The 23,947-nt window shown below is 36.8% G+C and overlaps 1 protein-coding gene across 3 annotated transcripts in view; it reads left to right on the top strand.

The window, feature by feature from the left end:
* ATAD2B (ATPase family AAA domain containing 2B) overlaps positions 1 to 23,947 on the top strand; it is a 165,116-nt gene that overhangs the window by 56,675 nt on the left and 84,494 nt on the right. For all 3 annotated transcript variants that reach the window (XM_078444933.2, XM_078444932.2, XM_078444934.1), the window contains 5 exons: positions 267 to 365; positions 3,261 to 3,372; positions 6,143 to 6,258; positions 7,811 to 7,985; positions 12,987 to 13,075. In XM_078444933.2, coding sequence (XP_078301059.1) covers positions 267 to 365; positions 3,261 to 3,372; positions 6,143 to 6,258; positions 7,811 to 7,985; positions 12,987 to 13,075 — 591 coding nt within the window. The remainder of the gene's footprint in view (positions 1 to 266; positions 366 to 3,260; positions 3,373 to 6,142; positions 6,259 to 7,810; positions 7,986 to 12,986; positions 13,076 to 23,947) is intronic.

The following is a 23,947-nucleotide window of genomic DNA, read 5'->3' as shown; positions in this document are numbered from 1 at the left end:
CTACAACGTGATTTTTTTTTTTTTTAAGTTTATTTATTTTTGAGGGAGAGAGAGGCAGAGAGGGAGAGAGAATCCCAAGCTGGCTTGGCGCTGTCAGTGCAGATCCTGATGTGGGGCTTGAACTCATGAACCATGGGATTATGACATGAGCGAAATCAGAGTTGGACACGTAACCCATTGAGCTACCCAGGCACTCCATGCAATGTGTTTTTAAAAACAATTTGCTGCTGTATAGTGATTTTAAGGATTTTACTCTCTTTAAATAGGAGAAAGAAGCACGCCATTCATAGTAGTGACACAACTTCTTCTGATGAAGAACGCTTTGAAAGAAGGAAATCAAAGAGCATGGCGAGAGCAAGAAACAGGTTAGTAAATTTTTTTATTGTTATATCCATGGTAGAAAAAAGGAAGAAGAGTTATTTTTATTTATTTATTTTTTTAAGTAGGCTCCATGCCCATTGTAGGACTTGAACTTACTACCTTAGGAACAAGAGTCATATGGTCGAGTTACTGAACCAGCCAGATGCCCCAAGAACAGTTATTTTATTTATTAAAAAAATTTTTTTTCTAACATTTGTTTATTTTTGAGAGAGAGAGAGAGACAGAATGTGAGTGGGGGAGGCGTGGAGAGAGAGAGGAAGACACAGAATCTGAAGCAGGCTTCAGGCTCTGAGCTGTCAGCACAGAGCCCAACATGGGACTTGAATCCACAAACTGCAATATCATGACCTGAGCCGAAGTCGGATGCTCAGCCAACTAAGCCACCGAGGTGCCCTTGAACAGTTATTTTTTGAATGGGATTCTTATCTATACCGCTATTTTGCTAACACCTATATTCAGTACATATTCTCTCTTCTCTCTTCTCTCTTCTCTCTTCTCTCTTCTCTCTTCTCTTCTCTTCTCTTCTCTTCTCATTTATTTATAATCTTTTTTTTTTTAAGTTTATTTATTTTGAGAGAGAGAGAGAACAAGCTGGGGAGGGGCAGAGAGAAAGAGAAACACAATCCCTAGCAGGCTCTGTGCCATTAGTGTAGAGCCTGATGCAAGGCTCAAACTCACAGACTGTGAGATCATGACCTGAGCTAAGGTCATGACTTAACTGACTGTGCCACACAGGCACCCTACTACATATTTTAGACCAGATTAAGGCACTGATTTGGTTTTTACTTACTAATTTTTTAAAAAAAAATTTACTTATTTTTGAGAGAGTAAGAGAGAGAGTGTGAGTCGGGGAGGGGCAGAGAGAGAGGGAGACATGATTCCTAAGCAGGCTCCAGGCTCTGAGCTGTTAGCAGTGAGCCTGACGCAGGGCCCAAACTCACAAACCATGAGATCATGACCTGAGCCGAAGTCAGATGCTTAAGTGAATGAGCCACCCAGGCACCCCTACTCAGTAATTCTTAAAATAGATGTCTAACCTTGGGAGAACTTCTCATAAATTATTTACTATGTAACTACTCAGTGAATGTGCTGGAAGGTAAAGGAGGAAGACCCAAAGGGAAGCAGCCAACCCCTCTGGTAGTCTTTTCTTTGGTACCTCTCCTCTAATCCAAATCCATTTAATAAGCCTGATTTTATGTAATTTTTTTATTAATATTTAAAAAAATATTCATTTTTTTTGGGAGAGAGAGAGCATGAGCATGAGTGCGGGAGGGGTGGAGAGAGAGGGAAACAATCCAAAGCAGGCTCCAGGCTCTGAGCTGTCAACACAGAGCCCAACATGGGGCTCAAACCCATGAACTATGAGATCATGACCTGAGCCAAAGTCAGACACTTAACCAACTCAGCCACCCCTAATGAGGTTGATTTTATTAGATGCTACAATGATTACAGCACTCAGAGTGAGATTTGGTTTCTAATAGAATCATCTCAGGAGCCCTGGATTTTATTGCAAAATTTGTTTTGTTTCATTGAGTGCCATCTGGTGGTCTTTCCCTAACTAGGGTAAATGACTGGTTACTACATGGTTCACTAAAACCTCAAGAATGTTCGCTGTGGGGCACCTGGGTGGCTTAGTTGGTTAGGCGTCTGACTCCAGCTCAGGTCATGATCTCGAGGTTCATGAGTTTGAGTCCTGCCTTCGTATCTGTGCTGACCCATCAGAGCCTGGAGCCTGCTTCAGATTCTGTGTCTCCCTCTCTCTCTGCCTCTCCCCTGATTGTGTGTGCGCGTACGCTCTCTCTCTCTCTCTCTCTCTCTCTCTCTCCTCTCTTTCTCTCAAAAATAAATAAAAACATTTAAAAAAATGAAAAAAGAATTTTCACTGGGTGAAAACCAGTATTTTGTCTAATAAGTAATTAGAACATCAAATTATAATTTATTCTTTAAAATTTGAGTTAATTTTCTAGCTTATACTACTAGAGATAAATTATATTTAGAAACTGTACATTTAGCAAAGTATTTCTATAATTTGGTATTATGTATCTATTGTAGAAATACCAAATTTTCAGTTAGTATCTCTTGGAAACAAGTTTGGATTGTTGCAGATTATATGCTGAAAATAATTCCACATGTAGGTGATGGAAAGAAGATGTAAGAGAAAAAAATAAGTTTATTTTATTTATTAATGTTTATTTATTTATTTTGAGAGAGAGACAGAGCAAGTGGTAGAGGCAGAGAGAGAGGGAGAGAGAATCCCAGGCAGGCTCTGCACTGTCAGCATGGAGTCTGATATGGGGCTTGAACTCACAAACTGTGAGATCATGACCTGAGCCGAAACCAAGAGATGGGTGCTTAACCAACACCCAGGTGCCCCCAAAATCTAAGTTTAAATAAAAGAATTTAATGTCTACTTAATCTGAACTATTTTGATACTTGCTTTGGAAATATATTTTTAAGGTAAGTTAAGATTCAGAAATGTGTGTGAGAAGTATATTCAGTTTAGAAGTCATACTTTTTTTGAGGCTGTTTATGTCATCTTTTGGTAACTATCCAAGGTTAAAAGAGGAAGTAGATTGTATTTTCTTAAGGGTAATAAAATTAATACAGTATAGGATTTTAGGTGGCTAAAGATCTATTTTAAAGGAGTTAAACAGAAGATAAAGGTTAGCTATCAAGATGTGATCTAGAATTGGTTAGTTTTGAATTAAAGGGAAAGAAATTTCTTTTAATCTTGTAAACTGAGTAGACATACCCATGTAATACCTGAGGAGTATTAATGTGAAACTTAAAAGTTAAATGTTAAACTTTTAAAAAATTTAAAGTTAAAAGTTAAATGTGAAACTTTTAATGCTATCTACTTGAATTTTTATGAATTTCAGATGTTTGCCTATGAACTTCAGAGCAGAAGATTTAGCTAGTGGTATTCTCCGAGAACGTGTCAAAGTGGGTGCAAGCTTGGCTGATGTTGATCCAATGAACATTGATAAATCAGTAAGTTTTGTAAATGTTTTTCTAGAAGTAACTTAAAAAAAAAAATAAAGGTTTTTCCTTGTTTCTAAGGCAACACATAATAAAAATAAAAACCCAGACATCATCATTATTAGTGTTTTGATGTATGTGTTTTGGAACCTAGCACTCTGGTCACAGGTGATACTTAAGTCCCCCCCGCCCCCCTGTATCAGTGATACTGACGTATATAATAAAAAATGGGTAGGAAATGAGGCTGACAAATATGGCAAGGCCCATAAACCATGGTATGTAGTAGGGTATTGTTGAAACTGCTTAGATTTCATGATCAGATTTACATTTTAGATGGAACACTCTGATTCTGATGTAGTTAATGAAGGGAAGCAAGGCTGGCATTAGGGAGACTGGTCTGGACATAGTTGTAACATAGTAATTTGGAGTAATGGTCATGGTAGGGTAATGATGGAAAGAAGTAGGTGGATTTGACAGAATCTTGAGAGAATTTGGTTTGATGGAATTGGGTGAATTTATTGCTTTTGGGGAATGAAGGAGAGAAACAAGTTGAATGTATGACCTAGGTTTCTGGCTTAAGCGACTGGGTAGGATCTACTCTCTGATGTAGGGAACATTAGAGAAAATGTTTAGAGGGGTTACGATGATTTAGTTAGTTGTAGACATGTTTAGGTGTCCATGGCACATCACAAATGGAAGTAACTTGTAGGAAATTAGTTAGGTTTGGCCTTAAGGAGAACTGTATGGGCTAGAAATTCAGATATGGGTGTCAAATATAAAGAGAGTTGAGATCACTATGCGAAGTGGGTTATAGTACCCAGGGAAAGTCTGAAAAGAAAGGCAAGATTTAGAGGATGTCATAGATATTTAGTGTTACTAGAATCTTTCTAGGGAGTGTATTTTGGAATAGGTTACTGCCCACCTAAGATCATATTTGATTTTTTTTTGTTCCCATAAATGTTTCTATATGACATAATTTAACTGATTCTCATATGACAAGCTTGAGTTACCAATGGAGTTGTGTATATATTTAAAAATGAAATGTTATCTCTTCTCAATCTGAAGTCATAGGGGAAAATATTTTATTTAAATATTTATTTTAATATTTATTTTAATGAGGACTTTAGAGTATTGAATTCCCAGTCTCATATCTACTAGTGTACATTCTCAGAGGACCTTACTTAATATTCTTTGCTTATTTTGTTGACCAGCACCTTACTGTCTTGAATCAGTTAACTTTAGATGTCTCTGCCATTTATTTAGAGTAGTATTTTTTTAAATTTGATATCATATACAAATACAGTTTTTCTTATTTAAACTCTGTGTTTATTTTTCTAGATTACTTAAGTTTTTTTTTTTTTTATCATAGTAACATTTCACTTTGAAACATTTTCAAGTACTGTAACAGAATAAAGATACAGGGGGAGGCGGTTACTGTTAACATTTTGGCAGTATTTCCTTCAAGTACTTTTTTCTGTACAATATTTTACTCTACAAAGTCTTTTAGGTATTTAAACTGTTATGGACGGGAGGAATAATCTCTCTTGTTTCTTATGGTAGGTCAGTGTTTCTTAAATCACTTTTTCATTGTTGTCTCCTAAGGAGAGAAATTAAATTTCTATCTAGATAAATTAATATTAAAGAATAAGACATGGGGTGCCTGGGTGGCTCAGTTGGTTAAGCATCCAACTCTTGGTTTTGGCTCAGGTCATGAACTCACAGTTTGTGAGTTCGAGCCCCACATTGGGCTCCGCACATAGCCTGCTTGGGATTCTCTCTCCCTCTCTCCCTGTCTGTCCCCCACTTGTTCTCTCTCAAAATAAGTAAATAAGCTTAAATTTAAAGAAATTAAAAAAAATGGGGTACCTGAGTGACTCAGTCGGTTAAGTGTCTGACATCAACTTAGGTCATGATCTCACGGTTCGTGGGTTCGAACCCTGTGTCTGGGTCTGTGCTGACAGCTCAGAGCCTGGAGCCTACTTCAGATTCTGTGTCTCCCTCTCTCTCTGCCCTTTCCCCATTCACATTCTGTCTCTCTGTCTCTGTCTCTCTCAAAAATAAAATAAAAACATGAAAAAAAAATTTTTTTTAATTAAAAAAAATTAAGACTTGGGGGCACCTGGGTGGGTCTGTAGGTTGAATGTCTGACTCTTGATTCTGGCTCAGGTCATGATCCCAGGGTTGTGGGATCGAGCCCACATTGGGATCTGTGCTAAGTGTGGGAAGTGCTTAGGAAATTCTCTCTCTCCCTCTCTCTGCCCTCTCCCCCACTTACATGGGCTCTCTCTCTTTAAAAAAAAAAAAAAAGAGTAAGACTTGGTTTTATAAAGTTGAGCTTTGGAGGGTCTCAAACCATTATAGTAGCTAAGATGTTTTTCACCCTACTTCTAAATCAGTTTTTGCTCCCTTAGGGACAGTACTGCCTTTGCTGGCAAGGCATGTGATAGATGGTATTTTGAAAGGCATTTAAATCATTAGAGTATAAATACAATTTATCATCTCCTCTAGATACCCATTAAAGTGTTAGATTGGACATTAATCTTGTCCTTAGTTACTAGGAGATTAAAGAATGGTAGCTTTATTTAGCTGAACTGAAATGTAAACTTGAATTTTACTGCTGACTTTATTTTTCTGCACTCCAGAAGTGTAATTTTTTGAACTTTATGTTCAACAGTTCCTGCTGAAGGCATGTATTTCTGAATCATAAGACAATCTCATAAATTAAAAAAAATCTTTAGTAGTTAAAATTATTTTATATTGAACTTTTTCCCTTCTTCCCAAGGTGCGGTTTGATAGTATAGGTGGATTGAGCCATCATATTCATGCACTGAAAGAAATGGTAGTATTCCCACTTCTATATCCAGAAATCTTTGAGAAATTTAAGATTCAGCCTCCAAGGTAAGTAATGTCCTAGATGCTTATTATTGTTATTACTGTTAATTTATCAAATTTCAGTTAGTAAATGATTATAGATATAAATATTTCATATGTATTGATTTGATGTGTTCTAGCAATGAGAATTAGGAATGAAATTTTATTAATTAGGGTTCAAAGGCTGTGGTAGTAAGTGTATCCTTGAAGTTTACATTTCAGCATTTAAATGTCAGGTATAAGATCTAAATCTCTGCGCAGGCCTTGAATATACAAGTGGATTGCCCAAATGGATTTTCCATAATTTGGCATAGAGTTTGATGCTGTATGTTGTTTAGTCTTTGGAAACACAATTTCAGTTAAGTGTATATGTGACTTGATGCTGGTAGTTTTGAAATGGTAAGCTTTTTTTTTTTTTTTTTTTTTGACATCCATTTTTATGATCAGATTGTGTTTGATCATGAGATAGATAGCTAGGTAGCTATTAGAAAAGGCTGAGAACTTAAGGGAAGTTGGGAGAATAAAGTATTCAAGATATACATGTAGACCATTACATTTTCCATCTGTTTCAGGATGTAGAAAATCTTATTAAAGAGTCATCTTCTGTTTGAGCAGATTAAAACTGTGGCTTATAATTCTACAGTGGCTTTTTAAAATCAAAAGCAATGTATTGTTTTTTGTAGGATATAAGTTGAATTTTGAAAATAATTATTACTTTTCCCAAAGTCCTTAAAGTAGCATGGCTGTGGGAGAAACTGAAATAAAATGGAGAGAGAAGCAGAAAGTGTTACAAGTAGAGAGTAATTTTACTTCTTAGGGATGAACAATTTTGTATATTCTTTATAAGCTTGTTTTATACATATATGTGTATGTTAAGTTTAAATTTTGCCTTTATTATGCATATATAAACATTTAATATAAATAACATTATTTAGTAATGCTTTTATATAACTTTTTTCACTCTACAGTGTATTCTAGACACCTTCCCATATCAGTAATGTGTATATTATTCTTTTTGATATTTTAGTAGTATTTTGTTTTATAGATATAACAGTATATTTATTTATTCCTTATTATTTTTCTAAGTTTTATTTATTTAAGTGTTCTCTACACCCAGTATGGGGCTTGAACTAAGCTGAAGCTCAAGAGTCATGCACTTCTCAAACTGAGCCCTGTGCCTTATTAATAGCATTTAGATTTTTTTAGTTTTTCACAAATTAGAATTGATCCTTTTTTGAACATTCATTTAAAATCTGTATTCATAATATTTTGAGTATTTATGATGCATTCTAAGATGTGAAATTTCTGGGTCATTGGGAAGACACATTTAAAATTTTGGTTTATCTTGCTAAATGGCTCTCATCTCTGATTTGCCTACCAAGGTTTGGTCGTTGAGAACATCCTTGAATACTCTCAGCAAAGTGAAACTTGTCTATATACTACAAAGAGCTTTCTCAATATCTAAGAATTGTCATATATTCATTAATAAAAAAATTCTATGGGAGGTGCATCCTTATGTATTGGTTATTAGTGGTGGCAGTAACATTATCTTATTCCTATTGATTCTTTTTTCCTCTAGGGGCTGTTTGTTTTATGGCCCTCCTGGCACAGGTAAAACCTTGGTTGCCAGAGCATTAGCTAATGAGTGCAGTCAGGGAGACAAAAAGGTGGCTTTTTTTATGCGAAAAGGAGCAGACTGTCTGAGCAAATGGGTTGGTGAATCTGAACGGCAACTTAGGCTTCTTTTTGATCAGGTAAGTGAAATCACCTAATATGAAAATATTTTCTTCAAAATAGAGTATTTAGGGGACGCCTGGGTGACTCAGTTGGTTAAGCGTCTGACTTCAGCTCAGGTCGTGATCTCATGGCTCGTGAGTTCGAGTTCCATGTCGGGCTCTGTGCTGACAGCTCGGAGCCTGGAGCCTGCTTCAGGTTCTGTGTCCATCTTTCTCTGCCCTTCCCCTGCTCGTGTGCTGTCCCCCCACCCCCCCCAAATATAAATAAACATTCAACAAAAATGTTTTTAAATAGAATATTGAGTGCATTTAGTCTGTAAATATAAACTGTTCACAAGGAGGCATATTTCTAGTAAGTATGTTTAGGTTCAGTAATCTGAATTTGTAAACTTTAGATGTATTTAACAGCAGTTTTACTAGTACTAATTTAATGATGTGATGATTCACAAGATATTTATTAAGGTGGCTACTAAGCATATAATACCACGTTAGATGTTTTTGAAAACCCTGGGTATAATTTCATATATCATGAACTTATAGTCTAATTGAGGAAATGGAACAAGCATAGAAATCTTACAGGGTAGTACATTATTTTCATAAGCTATAAAATATGATGCTGGAAGAATTCTGTAATGAATGCTTTAAAAAGGCAGGGTTAGGTGGGGCGCCTGGGTGGCTCAGTCAGTTAAGCATCAGACTTCAGCTCAGGTCATGATCTCACAGTTCGTGGGTTGGAGCCCTGTGTCAGGCTCTGTGCTGACAGCTCAGAGCCTGGAGCCTGCTTCAGATTCTGTGTCTCCCTCTCTCTCTGCCCCTCCCCTCCCCTGCTCATACTCTGTCTCTCTCTCTGTCTTTCTCTCTCAAGAATAAATAAACATTAAAAAAAAATTTTTTTTAAAAAGGCAGGGTTAGGTGACTGAATATCATGTAGGCAATCTTTTTTTTTTTTTTTTTTATCACTGTAACTTTAAAAGTATTATTTCCTCATACTTAATAAAACTTAGTCCTGATATAAATTCACTTTTGGTTATTGGAACTAGTGAAGGAAGTCATTCATATTTGACAATGCAGCTTCTATTTCATAACATCTAAGGAAATTACATGAAATTAAAAGAAAGCTTTCGACAATTTTCAAGCTGCCATTACTTGAGTTGATGTGTTTCAAAGTGTTTTGTAATTGGTAAAGCACTTCAAATATTACTTTTAGTTAGTATGAAAAAGTGCCATGTTCTAGATAATGTGAGTAGAAAGGGATATAGTAAAATTTTTGCCTTCGGGGTGTTCAGTGTCTATTGGGAAGTTCAACATGCAGTTGGTCTCCTTTAAGAGTATGTATGGGGGTGCCTGGGTGGCTCAGTCGGTTAAGCATCTGGCTTTGGCTCAGGTCATGATCTCGCAATTCGTGGGTTGAAGCCCCGCGTCGGGCTCTATGCTGTGCTGACAGCTCGGAGCCTGGAACCTGCTTCGGATTCTGTGTGTCCCCTTCTCTCTCCCCCTCCCCTGCTCATGGTCTGTCTCTCTCTATCTCTCAAGAATAAATAAACTTAAAAAAAAAAAAAAAACAGTATGCATGTAGTTAAAATTTTTATGTTATGTGTATTATACTGCAACAAAGCTGTTTAAAATTAAAAAAATATTTTTTTTAATGTTTATTTTTGAGAGAGAGAGAGAGAGAGAGAGAGAGAATGAGTGAGAATGAGTGGGGGAGGGGCAGAGAGAGGGAGACATAGACTCTGAAGTAGGCTCCAGGCTCCGAGCTGTCAACACAGAGCCCAAAGCGGGGCTCGAATCCATGAACTGTGAGATCATGACCTCAGCTGAAGTCAGATGTTTAACCGACTGAACCACTCAGGGGCCCCTAAGAATTTTTTTTCAGCAAAGCTTTAATTTATTTTGAGAGAGAGTGCATGGGGAGGGGCAGAGTGACAGGAAGAGAGAAAATCCCAAGCAGGCCATGCACTGTCAGTGCAGAGCTTGATGCAGGGCTTACAAACCTTGAGATCATGACCTGAGCTGAAATCAGTAGTCGAAATCAAGAGTCTAATGCTTAACTTCCTGAGCCACCCATGCACCCTCATTATTGTCTATTTATTTATTTATTTACTTATTTATTTTTATAATTTTTTTTAATGTTTATTTATTTTTGAAAGACAGAAACAGAAACAGAGTACGAGTGGGGTGAGGGCAGACAGAGAGAGAGGCAGACACAGAATGCAAAGCAGGCTCTAGGCTCTGAACTGTCAGCACAGAGCCTGACGTGGGGCTCAAACTCACAAACCGTGAGATCATGACCTGAGCCGAAGTTGGATGCTTCACCAGCTGAACCACCCAGGTGCCCTTCATTATTGTCTTTTTAATTGAATGAGTCCACGTTCCTAAATTGACGTGATCTATGCACTAAATGAAATGATGGCGGTATTATATATTGGCCAAGAGTTTGGTCTTAGGTGTTAGAAAAATGACTGAGGTCTGACTTTATATTTAGTATGCAACTTGAAATAAATGAAAACATCTGATTTTAGTTGCCTCTTTTATAAAACAGAGGAAAAAATACTAATCTCACTGGACTACTGTGAGATTTCACAGAAAAGAAGTAATAAAGTGCTTGTCACAGTGAAGGGCACAAGATATACCGTACTTTGATATTGTAATTCTGCGAGGCTGTAGTTCTGAAAAACAGCTATGTGTTTCATGTATATAAAAGTGCTGATCAAATCTTTGTTCTTTCTTTCGCTTCAAATACACTTATTTATTTATTTAAGTGATCGATTTACCCAGTGTGGGGCTTGAACTCACAACCCAGAGACCCAAAAGTCACATCTTCTACCGACTGAGCCAGCAGGTTCCCATATTCTTTTTCCCTCAGTATATAATTCTGGTTTTACAAACTTTTTTCTCCTAAAACCTGTTTTGTGATTGAAATGCCCTTCATTTTAAATTATTAGAAAACACTGGAGGTTTAATGCATATCAACCAGGGAGAGATGTGAAATTTGTATCTGGTTTTTAGAAGGTTGTCCTTCCTGTGAACTAAGAATTTGCTGTAAGTAATTTTGAAACATACATAAACTGTATATGAGTAAATTATACAATATAAAGACTTAACATTTGTAATCTAGTATTTATATTAAATCAAATTAGGTTGCTGCTACATTTAAGATTTAAGTGAAAAATGACAACTGTGAAAGTAATAGAAGAAAACTCATGATTTGTTCCTAATATCAGAGTAGGGAGAGTTTTAACTATCAAAGAACAGATTCCCTATATACATTTTATTTTTAGATTCTGCATTGCAACAAAGTATCATAAGCAAAACCAAAAGATAAATGGTACCCCTTGCAGAAAAATATTTGCATTTCCTTTCACAGAGAGAAGTCTTAATTTTTAAAATGAATGGCTCCTAGAAATCAGTAAGCAAAAGAACAATGATCCAATAGAAAAATTGGCAAAGATCTGACCAGAACTTTCATTAAAAAAAGCAGTACAGGGGCGCCTGGGTGGCTCAGTCGGTTGGGTGGCCGACTTCGGCTCGGGTCATGATCTCGCGGTCCGTGAGTTCGAGCCCCGTGTCGGGCTCTGTGCTGACAGCTCAGAGCCTGGAACCTGTTTTGGATTCTGTGTCTCCCTCTCTCTGACCCTCCCCTGTTCATGCTCTGTCTCTCCCTGTCTCAAAAATAAATAAAATGTTAAAAAAATTAAAAAAAAAAAACAGTACAAATGGCTCTTAGAGATATGAAAGTGCTCATTTTTATTGAGAGTAGAAATAAAAATCAAAATGAACTGAGATATTTTTTATTCTAAAAAATCGAAGTTTGATAATACATTTTTGGTGAGGTTTCTTAAATATTGGTGGTGATCAGTGGAAGGCAATTTGAAAATAACTAACTATATTAGAAATGACGTTTGCCTTTTGAACCACTTTTAGAATTTATTATATTTATGTGTTTATGTCTATATTTATATAGAAGGCCAAATGTTTATTCAGGCATTATTGATAATAGGAAAAGATTGAAAATAGCCTAGGGCCACCTGGGTGGCTCAGTAGGTTAAGCATCCAACTCTTGATTGCTGCTCAGGTCATGATCTCATGGTTCATGAGTTTGAGCCCTGTATCAGCCCCACATCTGCACTGTCAGTGCAGAGCCTGCTTGGCGCACGCTCTCTCTCTCTCTCTCTGTGCCCCTTTCCTGCTTACGCTTACTCTCTCTCTCAAAAATAAATAATTAAAAACTTAAAAATAAAACAAAATAGCCTACATGTCCACACATAGGAGACTAGTTTAATTATGGCACACCATACAGTGGGGCATTTTGTAGCTGTTAATAAAGAATGAGGCAGATCATTGTGCACTTATATGGAAGCTAATTAAAATATATTGCTCAGGGGTGTCTGGGTGGTTCAGTCTGTTGAGCATCCAACTCTTGACTTGGTCTCAGGTCGTGATCCCAGGGTCTTGGGCTCCAGCCCTGAGTCAAGCTCTGTGCTGAGTATGGAGCTTGCTTGAGATTCGTCCTCTCCCTCTCCCTCTCCCTCTCCCTCTCCCTCTCCCTCTCCCTCTCCCTCTCCCTCTCCCTCTCCCTCTCCCTCTTCCCCTCTCTGCCCCTCTCCACCCCTCTCCGCCCCTCTCCCACATGTCCACGCTCTCTCTCTCTCTCTCTCTCTCTCTCTCAAATAAAAAAAATAATGAAAATATATATAGTTACATAAAATAGACTGTGTTATTTGGTAAAAGCAATGTGAATACCTTGTTTAAAATGCATTAAATAAAATAGTATGTTTAAAATATTTGTGTACATATATAAATGACACACACAGAAGGGTAAACAAACTGGGAACAGTAGTTGTCTACTGGGAGAGGCCTTGTGGTTGGAGAGTGGGTGGTAAGGAGTTTTCATTTTTATTCTATCTTCCTTAATTACTGCATGTTGTAGCATTTGCTTATATTACCTATTAAGAAAATACAATACTTAAATGTAAAAAATGAAAACTCTAAATAACACTTGTTTTCTTTTTATACTAGGCATATTTGATGAGACCTTCTATAATATTTTTTGATGAAATAGATGGATTAGCTCCAGTTCGCTCCAGCAGACAAGATCAGATCCATAGGTAATTTTTCTTAATCAGATTATGTTGGATTCTTCTCACTCACTGACACAGTAGTTAGCTTTAGCCTTTGGATAAGTGCTAGGAGGCTTACAAAAATGTGAACTGTGTCCTTGAGGAAGACTCCTTTGACTTAGCTCAAGGGTGAGCAAACTGTAACCTGTGGGCCACTTCTAGCCTTTTGCCTGTTTCTGTAAAGTTTTATTGGAACATAACCATGCTTGTACCTTTCACATGGCTACTTCTGTGCTACAAGAGAAGAATTGAATGAGTAGTTGTGAGAGAAAGATTGTATGGCTTGCAAAGTTTACATACATTTAGTTTCACGCCTTTTATAGAAAAAGTTGCCTAATCTTGAAATTTTGATCTGTGTCATGTATACTAATATTTTGTTCTTTTCCATTTCTGAGTAGTCATCCTTAGTTAGGAAGGGAGGGAGGGACTAAGAGTGAGGGAGGGAGGAAAAGTATGTATATGTACCACAATTTATTTATTTGTTAATCCATCTGAGGGAGATTTAGTTCACTTCTATTTTTGGCTGTTATGATAATGCTACTATGAACATTTGCATACACATTTTCGTGTGCACATTTGTTATGATTTCTGTGGAGTAAATACCTGAGAGAGGAATGGCTGGGTCCTATGGTAAGTGTATGTTTAAATTGGCATGGTTTTCCAAGTTTGTTATATTTTATGTTCTTACCTGTAATGTATGAGAACTTGGGTTGCTCCTCATCCTTGCCAACGTTTGGTTTTGCTGTTCTTGTTAACTTTATCCATTCTAGTGGATTTATTTTGAGAGAGAGAGAGAGAGAGTGAGAGAAAGTGAGAGAGAGAAACAGAACACAGGTGTGCAAGGGAGTGGGGGAGGGGGAGAGAGAGAGAATCTCAAGCATCCTGATCTGTGGCTTGATCTCCCAAACTGAGAGCCCATGACCTGAGGTGAAATCTAGAGTTGGACACTTAACTGAGGAGCCACCCAGGCACCCCATAGCTTCCCTTATTATTAACATCTTTCACTAGTGGGTACATTTGTTACAATTGAGGAACATACAGTAACACATCATAAACAAAACCCATAGATTTACCTTAGGGTTCACCGTTGGTATTGCACATTTTATGAATTTGGACAAAAGTATAGTGACATGTATACATCATTATCATGTCATACAGAGTATTTTCACGGCCCTAAAAATCCTATATATGTATGTTCTACCACTCACCTCCCCTTGCCCTTGGTAACATAGACTTTTTTTTTTAACTGTCTTTATTTATAGTTTTGCCTTTTCTAGAATGCTATATAGTAGGAATCATACAGTATATAATCTTTTCCAGATTCGCTTCTTTCACTTAGCAATATGCACTTAAGATTCCTTCATGACTTTTCTTGGGTTTTGTTTTGTTTGTTTGTTTTGGGTTTAATTTTATTTTTTCCCCAGATTATTAAAATGGAAGCTTAGAGTTTTTTTGATTGAAACTAATTCTTTTCTAATATAGGCATTGAAAATTGTAAGTTTTCTTTTAAACACTGTTTAGCTGCATCCCACATTTTTTGATCTCTTGTATATTCACTGTCATATACTTCAAAATAATTTCTAATGTCATTTTTTCTGACACAATGATTAGTAGTGTGTTTAGTTTACAAATTGTAGGTTTTTTCTTGATTATCTTATTATTTCTTTCTAATTTAAGTTTATTGTGATAAATTTTTTTTTACTGAATTTTTTGGGTCTAATTATTCTTATTTGTTGATTTATTTATTTTTGAGAGAGAGAGAGAGCGCGCGCATGAGGGGCAGAGAGAGGGAGAGAGAGAGAATCCCAAGCAGGCTCCGTGCTATCAGTACAGAGCTTCACACAGGGCTTGAACCCACAAATCATGAGATTGTGACCTGAGCTGAAATCAAGAGTCAGATGCTTCACTGACTAAGCCACTCAGTTGCCCAACTTTTCATTTTTAAATCTGTTTTCATCTGTGTTCAGTGTAGACTTCTCATGCTTTTTGTTCAGGACATTTCTTCTATTAATTTACTATAAACTTTTCTGTGTCTTTATATTTACAGTGTTTTTTAAATAGATAATGTGTAGTTGGGTGTTTTTGTAATCTGACACTCTCTTGATTTATTTTGATGATATAGTCTGTAAATGTTTCTGTAATTACCTGTTTGGATTGGAGGACAACCTTGTTTTCTATTTGTGTCAGTCGTTTTCCTTTTCTATTTCTCCTTTCTTGCCTTAAAAATTTTTTTTTTAATGTTTATTTATATTTGAGAGAGACAGCGAGCGAGTGGGGCAGGGGCAGAGAGATGGAGACACAGAATCCGAAGCAGGCTTCAGGCTCTGAGCTATCAGCACAGAGCCTGATGTGGGTTTTGAACCCACGAACCGTGAGATTATGACTTGAACTGAAGTCTGATGCTTAACTGATTGAGCCACCCAGGCACTCCTCCTTTCTTGCCTTTTTAAAAAGAATTTTTGAATATATTTTAGAATCTCCTTTTTATTTTACTGTTGATTTTCAGTTTTTTTATTATAATTTTTAAGTTTATTTTGAGAGAGACAGAGTGTGAGCAGGGGAGGGGCAGAGAGGGACGGAGAGAGAGAATCCCAAGCAGGCTCCACACCATCAGCACAGAGCCCTATGCAGGGTCCGAACTCACGAAACCATGAGATCATGACCTGAGCTGAAACCAAGAGTCAGATGCTTAACTGACTGAGCCACCCAGGTGCCTCCACTGTTGGTTTTTTAAAAGCTGTTTTATTGAGATATAATTGACATACAAAATGTTTATGCAGTGTAAAGAGTACATTTGACATATTTTAACATATGTATATACCTATGAAAATGTAACTATAAACCAAGTAATGAATATGCTCATTTCCCCCAAAACAGGCTTTTTACATTTCATATAACTATTCAAAAAATTTTTTTTGTTTAACATTTATTTATCTTTGAGAGACAGAGCATGAGTGGGGAAGGGGCAGAGAGAGAAGGAGACACAGAATCTGAAGCAGCCTCCAGGCTCTGAGCTGTCAGCACAGAGCCTGATGTGGGGCTTGAACCCATGAACTGTGGGATCATGACCAGGCCGAAGTTGGATGCTTACCGACTGAGCCACCCAGGCACCCCCATATGACTATTGATAAAGTTAAATTTATCATCTTGATGATTGTTAGCTATTTGTCCATCTGTACTTTGTTCTGTTTTTTCCTTTTTGTTCTTTCTTCCTTCAATTAATTGAATATTTTTTTTAACGTTTATTTATTTTGAGAGAGTGAGTGTGCTCGTGAGTGGCGGAGGGGCAGAGATTGAGGAGAGAGAGAGTCCCAGGCATGCTCTGTGCTGTCAGCTCAGAGCCAGAGGCTCAATCCCACGAACTGTGAGATCAAGACCCGAGCCAAAATCAAGTATCAGGTGCTTAACCGACTGAGCCACCAAGGCACCCCTGAATATTTTTTTATGCTTCCATTTGACTTCTTTTGTTAGCTTGTTACATTTTATTATTTTCATGGTGACTTTAAGGTTTACAGTATGTGTCTTTACTTTGTCATCATCTACCTTCAAGTGACAACATGCCATTTCACATATGGTAGAAGACCTTAAAATAGTGTGCTTGCATTTCTGCTTTCCTGTGCTATTGCTGTCATACTTTTTTTCCCACTACACATCCTTTTGAAGAGATTTAAATAATAATCCTAATAACCATCATCATCCTTAAAGATTCATTGATGTAGTTACCTTCCTGATGTTCCTTGTTTTGTAGCTATCTCTGTTTCCATGTGCTATAATTCTCTTTCTGCCCACATTAAAAAAAATTTTTTTTAACGTTTATTTATTTTTGAGACAGAGAGAGACAGAGCGTGAACAGGGGAGGGGCAGAGAGAGAGGGAGACACAGAATCTGAAACAGGCTCCAGGCTCTGAGCTGTCAGCACAGAGCCCAACGTGGGGCTCGAACTCACGGACCACGAGATCATGACCTGAGCTGAAGTCAGCCACTTAACCGACTGAGCCACCCAGGCAGTTTTTTTTTTAAATTTTTACATGTTAATTTATTTTTGAGAGAGAGCATGAGCGGGGGGGGGGGTAGAGAGAGAGGGTGACACAAAATCCCAGAAGCGGGTACCAGGCTGTGAGCTGTCAACACAGAGCCCGGTGTGGGGCTTGAACTGAACTCACAAGCCATGAGGTCATGACCTGAGATGAAGTTGGACGCTTAACCAACTGAGTCACCCAGGTGCTCCTGCCTCCGTTTCTTACAGAGTAGGTCTGCAGGACGTAAATTGTTTCACCTTTTCCATGTCTGAAAAAGTTAACTTTTTTTAAGAAAGCAGTTCTATTTAGTTTTATTTTACATATCAGTTCACTGATATATAAATATCAATATTTAGTTTATCAATAAAACTGTAACAGTTTTTTTTAAGACTTCTTTTTTAAGTAATCTCCACATCCAGGATGGGGCTTGAACTCACAACCCTGAGATCAAGAGTCACTCACTACTGACTGAGCCAGCCAGGTGCCCCGTAACAGTTTTATATATTTTATATATAATATATATATATATATATATATATTATATATATGTGTGTGTGTGTGCATATATATATATATATATATATATATATATTACATTTTATATATATATATTACATTTTTTATATATTTCATTTCAAGTATAAAATGCAGTGATTTTTTAAAGCAGCTTTTTAAGTTCATTTATTTTGAGAGAGGGAGAGAGCACGAGAAGGGGAGGGGCAGAGAGAGAGGGGTGGGAGAATCCTAAGCAGGCCCCATGCTCAGCATGGAGCGTTATGTGGGGCTCGATCCCATGACCACAAGATCATGACCTGAGCTGAAATCAAGAGTCAGTTGGATGCTTAACTGAGCCTCTCAGGCACCCCTAAAATGCAGTGATTTTAAAAATAACTATACCAAGTGGTACAACATTAGAATAAAGCAATTTTAGAACATTTTTCTTCCCTCTGTAAGATCCACCATGTCCATTTGTAGTAAATCCTTGTTTTCCCCTCCAGCCAACCAGTAATCTAATCTCTGTCTCTATAAAATTGCCTCTTGTGGAGCCAAAGCATAAGAGACTGTTAAAAAACTGAGAACAAACTGAGGGTTGATGGGGGGGTGGGAGGGAGGGCAGGGTGGGTGATGGGTATTGAGGAGGGCACCTTTTGGGATGAGCACTGGGTGTTGTATGGAAACCAATTTGACAGTAAATTTCATATATTAAAAAATAAAAATAAAATTAAAAAAAAATTGCCTCTTGTGAACATTTCATGTGAATGGGATCACACAGTATGTGGTCTCTTATGTCTGGTTTCTTTCAGTGAGTATGATGGTTTAGTGGAGCATCCATGATTTGCCATGTGTTGCTGTTTTTTTCCTTTTTTTTGCTGAGTAGTACCCATTGTATGGATAAGGCACACATTGGATATGTATTTAGATTGTTTCCAATTTGGGCTGTTATGAATAATGCTGCTGTGAACATTCATGTGTAAGTCTTTGTGTTCACATGTATTTTCATCTCTTTTGGGTAGATACCTAGGAGTGGAATTGCTGGGCTGTGTATCTTTTTCCTCTAACTGCTTTTAATGGTTGTTTTCTGCTTTATTGCTTGTTTTGTGCAGTTTGTTTAATGATATTCCTTGGTAGCGTTTTCTCCATTTATTTTTTTTCTCATTCTTGAATTGAGCTCCTGACATATGTGAGCTTCTAGTTTTCATCATAGTTTTAATGTTTTTGGCCATTATTTCTTAAAATATTTATCTGTCTCCCTTGTTTTTGTCTTTCCTGTCCTTGTGGTCCTCCAGTTATAAGTTGCTTGATCTTGTCTCACAGTTCACTGATGATAAGTTAATTTTGACTTTTTAAAAAAAATTTTATTTTATTTATTTATTTATTTTTTAAATTTTTTTAACGTTTATTTATTTTTGAGACAGAGAGAGACACAGCATGAATGGGGGAGGGGCAGAGAGAGAGGGAGACACAGAATCAGAAGCAGGCTCCAGGCTCTGAGCCATCAGCCCAGAGCCCGACGCGGGGCTCGAACTCACGGACCGTGAGATCGTGACCCGGGCTGAAGTCGGACGCTTAACCGACTGAGCCACCCAGGCGCCCCCAAAAATTTTATTTTTTAACTAATCACCACGCCCAACATGGGGCTCCATCTCAACAATCCCGAGATCAAGAGTCGCATGCTTTACCTACTGAGCCGGCCAAGCACCCCTAAGTTTGCTTTAAACTATCTCTTCAGTGTTTCATTTTGGGAAGTTGCTTTGCTCTTTTAGTCAACTAATTTTTTAAAGTGTTTAATCTGTTCTTTGTCTGGTTCATTATATTTTTCATCTTACATGTTTTTATTTTGATCTCTACAGGTTCTGTGTGGGTCTGTTTTGTATCTTTTGTAGAAAAATATAAGAAACTTTTCAACATTTGGAATATCTTTATAATGACTACTTTAATGTCCTTATCTGCCAATTCTAACATCTTAGTTTGGGGTTGATTTTATTTGATTAATTTTTATTATATACTGTATTTTCTGGCAAGTTTATTGGATGCCAGACATAAATTTTGCCTTGTTGAGTCCTAGGTAGGATATTATAAATAAATATTCTTGAGTTTTTTGAGGGGACACCGTAACTTACTTGAAAACAGTTTGATTGGGGCGCCTGGGTGGCTCAGTCGGTTGAGCGTCCGACTTTGGCTCAGGTCATGATCTCACGGTTCGTGGGTTCGAGCCCCGCGTCGGGCTCTGTGCTGACAGCTCAGAGCCTGGAGCCTGCTTCGGATTCTGTGTCTCCCTCTCTCTCTCTCTGCCCCTCCCCTGTTCATGCTCTGTCTCTCTCTTTCTCAAAAATAAATAAAAACATTAAAAAAAAAAATTAAAAAAAAAAAAGAAAACAGTTTGATTCTTTTGAATCGTGCTTTTAAGAGTTGTTACGTGGATCTGGAGCAGTCTTCAGTGTAGCTAACTATTCCCCACTAATGAAGGAGGGTCCTTGTGTGTATTATACACAATGACCTGTGAATCATGAGGTTTACCAATCTGGCTTCTGGGAACTGGCAATACTCCTGGTTCTTTGTGAGTATAAAATACTGTTACTTCTAGTCCTTCTGGGTGTTTTTTTCCCGAAGCTGTGAGTGATTTCTTCACATGCGTGCAATATTTAGCTGAAGTCTGGAGAGGCCCTGTGGCTATTTCTTAAGTTTTCTTCCTGTGCAGTGGTTTCTTCTCTGGTACTCTTTTTGGTGAACTCTAAGTCCTCTTGGGGTCCTTGGAATCTCAGCTTTGTCTCTTCTACTTACTGAGTCAGTCAGCTGATTCCCACCAGGATTCTATGTCCCCTACATTACAGCCTAGAAGTAGAAAGCCATTAATTGGATCATTCTTCCTGTGCTTTATATAATATATGGTTTTTCTCTTGCTGCTTTGAATATTTGCTCTATAGCTTTGGTTTTTAACAGCTTAGTGGTGATATGCCTCTCAGTATGGGCTTTCTGTTTACTCTTATTTGTGGTTATCATGTGTCTGCTAATTTGTCTTTTTTTCAATCTTTTTGTCTCTTCATCTTGTGTAATTTTTATTCATCTGTCTTCAGTCAGTCATTACTTTTTCCTTTGTCATGTCCATTTTGCTGTTTCGTCCAGCCAACACATTTTTTTTCCAGAAATTATTTTTCAATTGTAGAACTTACATTTAATTATTTTTCATTATTTATATTTTTCTAGTATGATTTTCACGCATTTAAACGTATTTTGTTTTACTTCATCAAGGTTAGTGATTGTTGCTTTAAAATCCTTTTGTGTTAGCTTCTTCAACATCTGGTTTCATCTCACTGTTAGGCCTGCTTGATTTTATTTTCTCATTGGTTCTTCATTTGTTGGGCAATTTGGATTGCATCCTGGATACTATTAATGTTAGTTTATGAAGGCTTTGGATTTTATTATTTTCCTTTTATGCGTAATATTTCCTTTGTTTTATAGATGATTTTCTGTTTTAGGCTTGAACTACAGAGCTGGCAGCTTTGGCCTCCTTTCAAATGTTTTATCTGTGGCTGGTTTCTTTGCCCTCTGCCTTTGTTTGTTAGGGGTCATTTAGAGATGTGGGCAAATAGAGTTTGGAGATGTCTTCACCTGCTCTTGCTCTTGTGGGATCTCCCACACTCTTTTCTGAACTCTCAGGTTGGAAAGCTAAGGAGTTTCCCTACATCATCTTCCTCACCTGCCTCACTATACTTAGCCCTGTGCTGAAAGCCAGAGAGAGGGGGGAGCTTGCTCTCTGTATGTTCTCCTTTTCTGCAAGTGACCATGAACTTCCAACAGAGTCTCTGTATCTCTGTTTACTCACCAGTTCCTTCAAGTATATGTTTATGTATTACTATGTACAGGTTTTATAGTTATTTTCTGAAGTAGAGTAAGGGATCATCTGGCAAAGTCTTCATCCATCAAACTTGGAAGGGGGACCTTTGAGATCCAAGTATGCAGGTTTTAAGTTCTAGAGTAATTACTAATAGAAACATAATTTCTAAACTGTTAGTAAGGGGGAATAGAGTAACAAAAATATCAGTCCAGATGGAATGAAGAAAGGGAGGGGAATCATAGAACTAGTGTGAGAAACAGCACAACATGTAATTGTAGGTTTAAACCCAATTATATAAAAAATGACATGAAATGTAAAGGGACTAAATGTTCTTTATATTATTTAAAAAATTTTTAAAAATGTTTATTTATTTTTGAGAGAGAGACAGAGTGTGGGGAAGGGGCAGAGAGAAGAGGAAGACACAGAATCTGAAGCAGGCTCTAGGCTCTGAGCTGTCAGTGCAGAGCCCGATGCAGGACTTGAACCCATGAACTGTGAGATCGTGACCTGAGCTGAAGTCGGACGCTTAACTGACTGAGCTGCCCAGGCGCCCTAAATGTTCTTTATAAAAGACAAATTTGTCAGACTGGGGAAGACCAAAATTTGATGACATTTTGTTTATAAGAGACATATCTATGTGTAAAGAAAGATATAGAAAGATTCCAAGTAAAATTGTGGGGAAAGGCATGCAAAACCTCAGTTATGAATATTCATAGCAGTGTTATTCATAATAGCCAAAACATGGAAATAACCCGTATGTCCATCAACTGCTGGATGGGTATATAAAATGTGTTAAATCCATACAATGGAATGTTATTCCACTTTGAAGAGGAATGGGTGTACCCTGTACCGGTAGATGTAACATGAATGAACCTCAAAGACTTAATGCTAAGTGAAGTAATTCATACATAAGAGGTTACATGTTATATGGTTTTATTCATATAAAATGTCCATAATAGTCATTTAGTAACAATTTAGAATTTGTAATTCCCTAATGACTGTGTTTCCAAATTGTATAAAACAAAAATTGACAGATCTGCAGAGTCCAATTGACAGTCATTGTGAGAGATATGTGCCTCTGAGTAGTTAAAAGACCAAATAAGGAAAAAAAAAAAATACGTTAATGCCCTATAGATTATTTGGACAACCTTATTTTATGATCTAGTGGGTATACTTACCTGAGACAAATATAGAATGAACACTGTTTTCAAACATACACAGGATTTATAAAAATTGATCATATATTGTGTCTTAAATCATAACTAATTTTCAAAGTTTAGTGATATACAGAATATAAGAAACAGCAAAAAGATATAAGAGAATTTTGTTTGCTGTTAAGAGCTGTTACTCTAATTCAGTGTTACTAGTAAACAAAAAATAACAAACAATATGAACTTGAAACAAAGACGTATAGATATCAACAAATCAAAAGTTGCTTCTTTGTAAAAACTAATAAAATTAACAAACCTCTGGCATGATTGGTCAGGACAAAAAGGAGACCTTGATATGCAATATTAGGAATGCAAAATGTGATGTGTCAGATTCTTTAAGCATTAAAGGTTAAGAGGATAAAGGCATGAACTTAAGAGAAAAATGTGTAAAACTTTTAGGAACAAACCTATGGGAAAATCTTCATGACTTGTATATGAATGTTCATAGCTGTTTTGATAATAGTCCCAAATTAGGAACAATCCACATGGCCATCAACATGTGACTCAGTAAACAAATTTTGGCATATCCATATAATGGAATATTGCTTAGCCATAAAAAGGAAGAAACTATTAGTAAACCAACAGTGTGGTGAATCTCAAAATAATTATGCTCAGTGAAAGAATCCGGAAAAAAAAGAGTATTTAGTGTGCGATCCCATACATATAAAATTTTAGGGAATGCAAGCTAATCTGTAAGTAAGAACACAGATCAGTTGTTGCCTGGGTATCGGATAGAGGTCAAGGAAGGGCTGTAGGGATGGATTACAAAGGGACATGAGGAAGAGCATGATGGGTAGATTACTTATTTTGAGAGTGATGGTAGTTTCACAAGTGTGTATTTACTTCAAAACTTACCCAATTGTATACTTTAAGTATGTTCAGTGTATTGTATGTCAAATATATCTTCAAAACAATTAAAAAGAAAAACTTATGTAGAATAGTATGAGAAAGTTAATTGGAACCCAGTTTCACTTGTGAACATGGATATAAAACTCCTAAAGAAAATAGTAACGTGACTTCTAGGAAGCTTTAAGAAGGATAATAATACATCATGACCAAATTGATTATATTTAACATGTACAAGGTTTGTTTAACATGAGAGAAATCAATTAAGGTAAATTAATCACATTATCATATTAGTGAAAAATCATATGGTCATCTCAATAGATGTGTAAGAAATGGATGAAATTTAATATTTTTGATAAGATCATTCATCTTAGAGAATGAAGAATATAAGGTATCTATAAGAACCTATAACAAACATACTTAATGTTGAAAGATGAAAACTTTTAAT

Source organism: Panthera onca, chromosome A3 (genome assembly GCF_046562875.1).
Source record: "Panthera onca isolate mPanOnc1 chromosome A3, mPanOnc1 haplotype 2, whole genome shotgun sequence".
Classification (NCBI taxonomy): domain Eukaryota; kingdom Metazoa; phylum Chordata; class Mammalia; order Carnivora; family Felidae; genus Panthera; species Panthera onca.
Note: the sequence above shows the minus strand (reverse complement) of the source record. Positions and strands in the feature narration are given on the sequence as shown.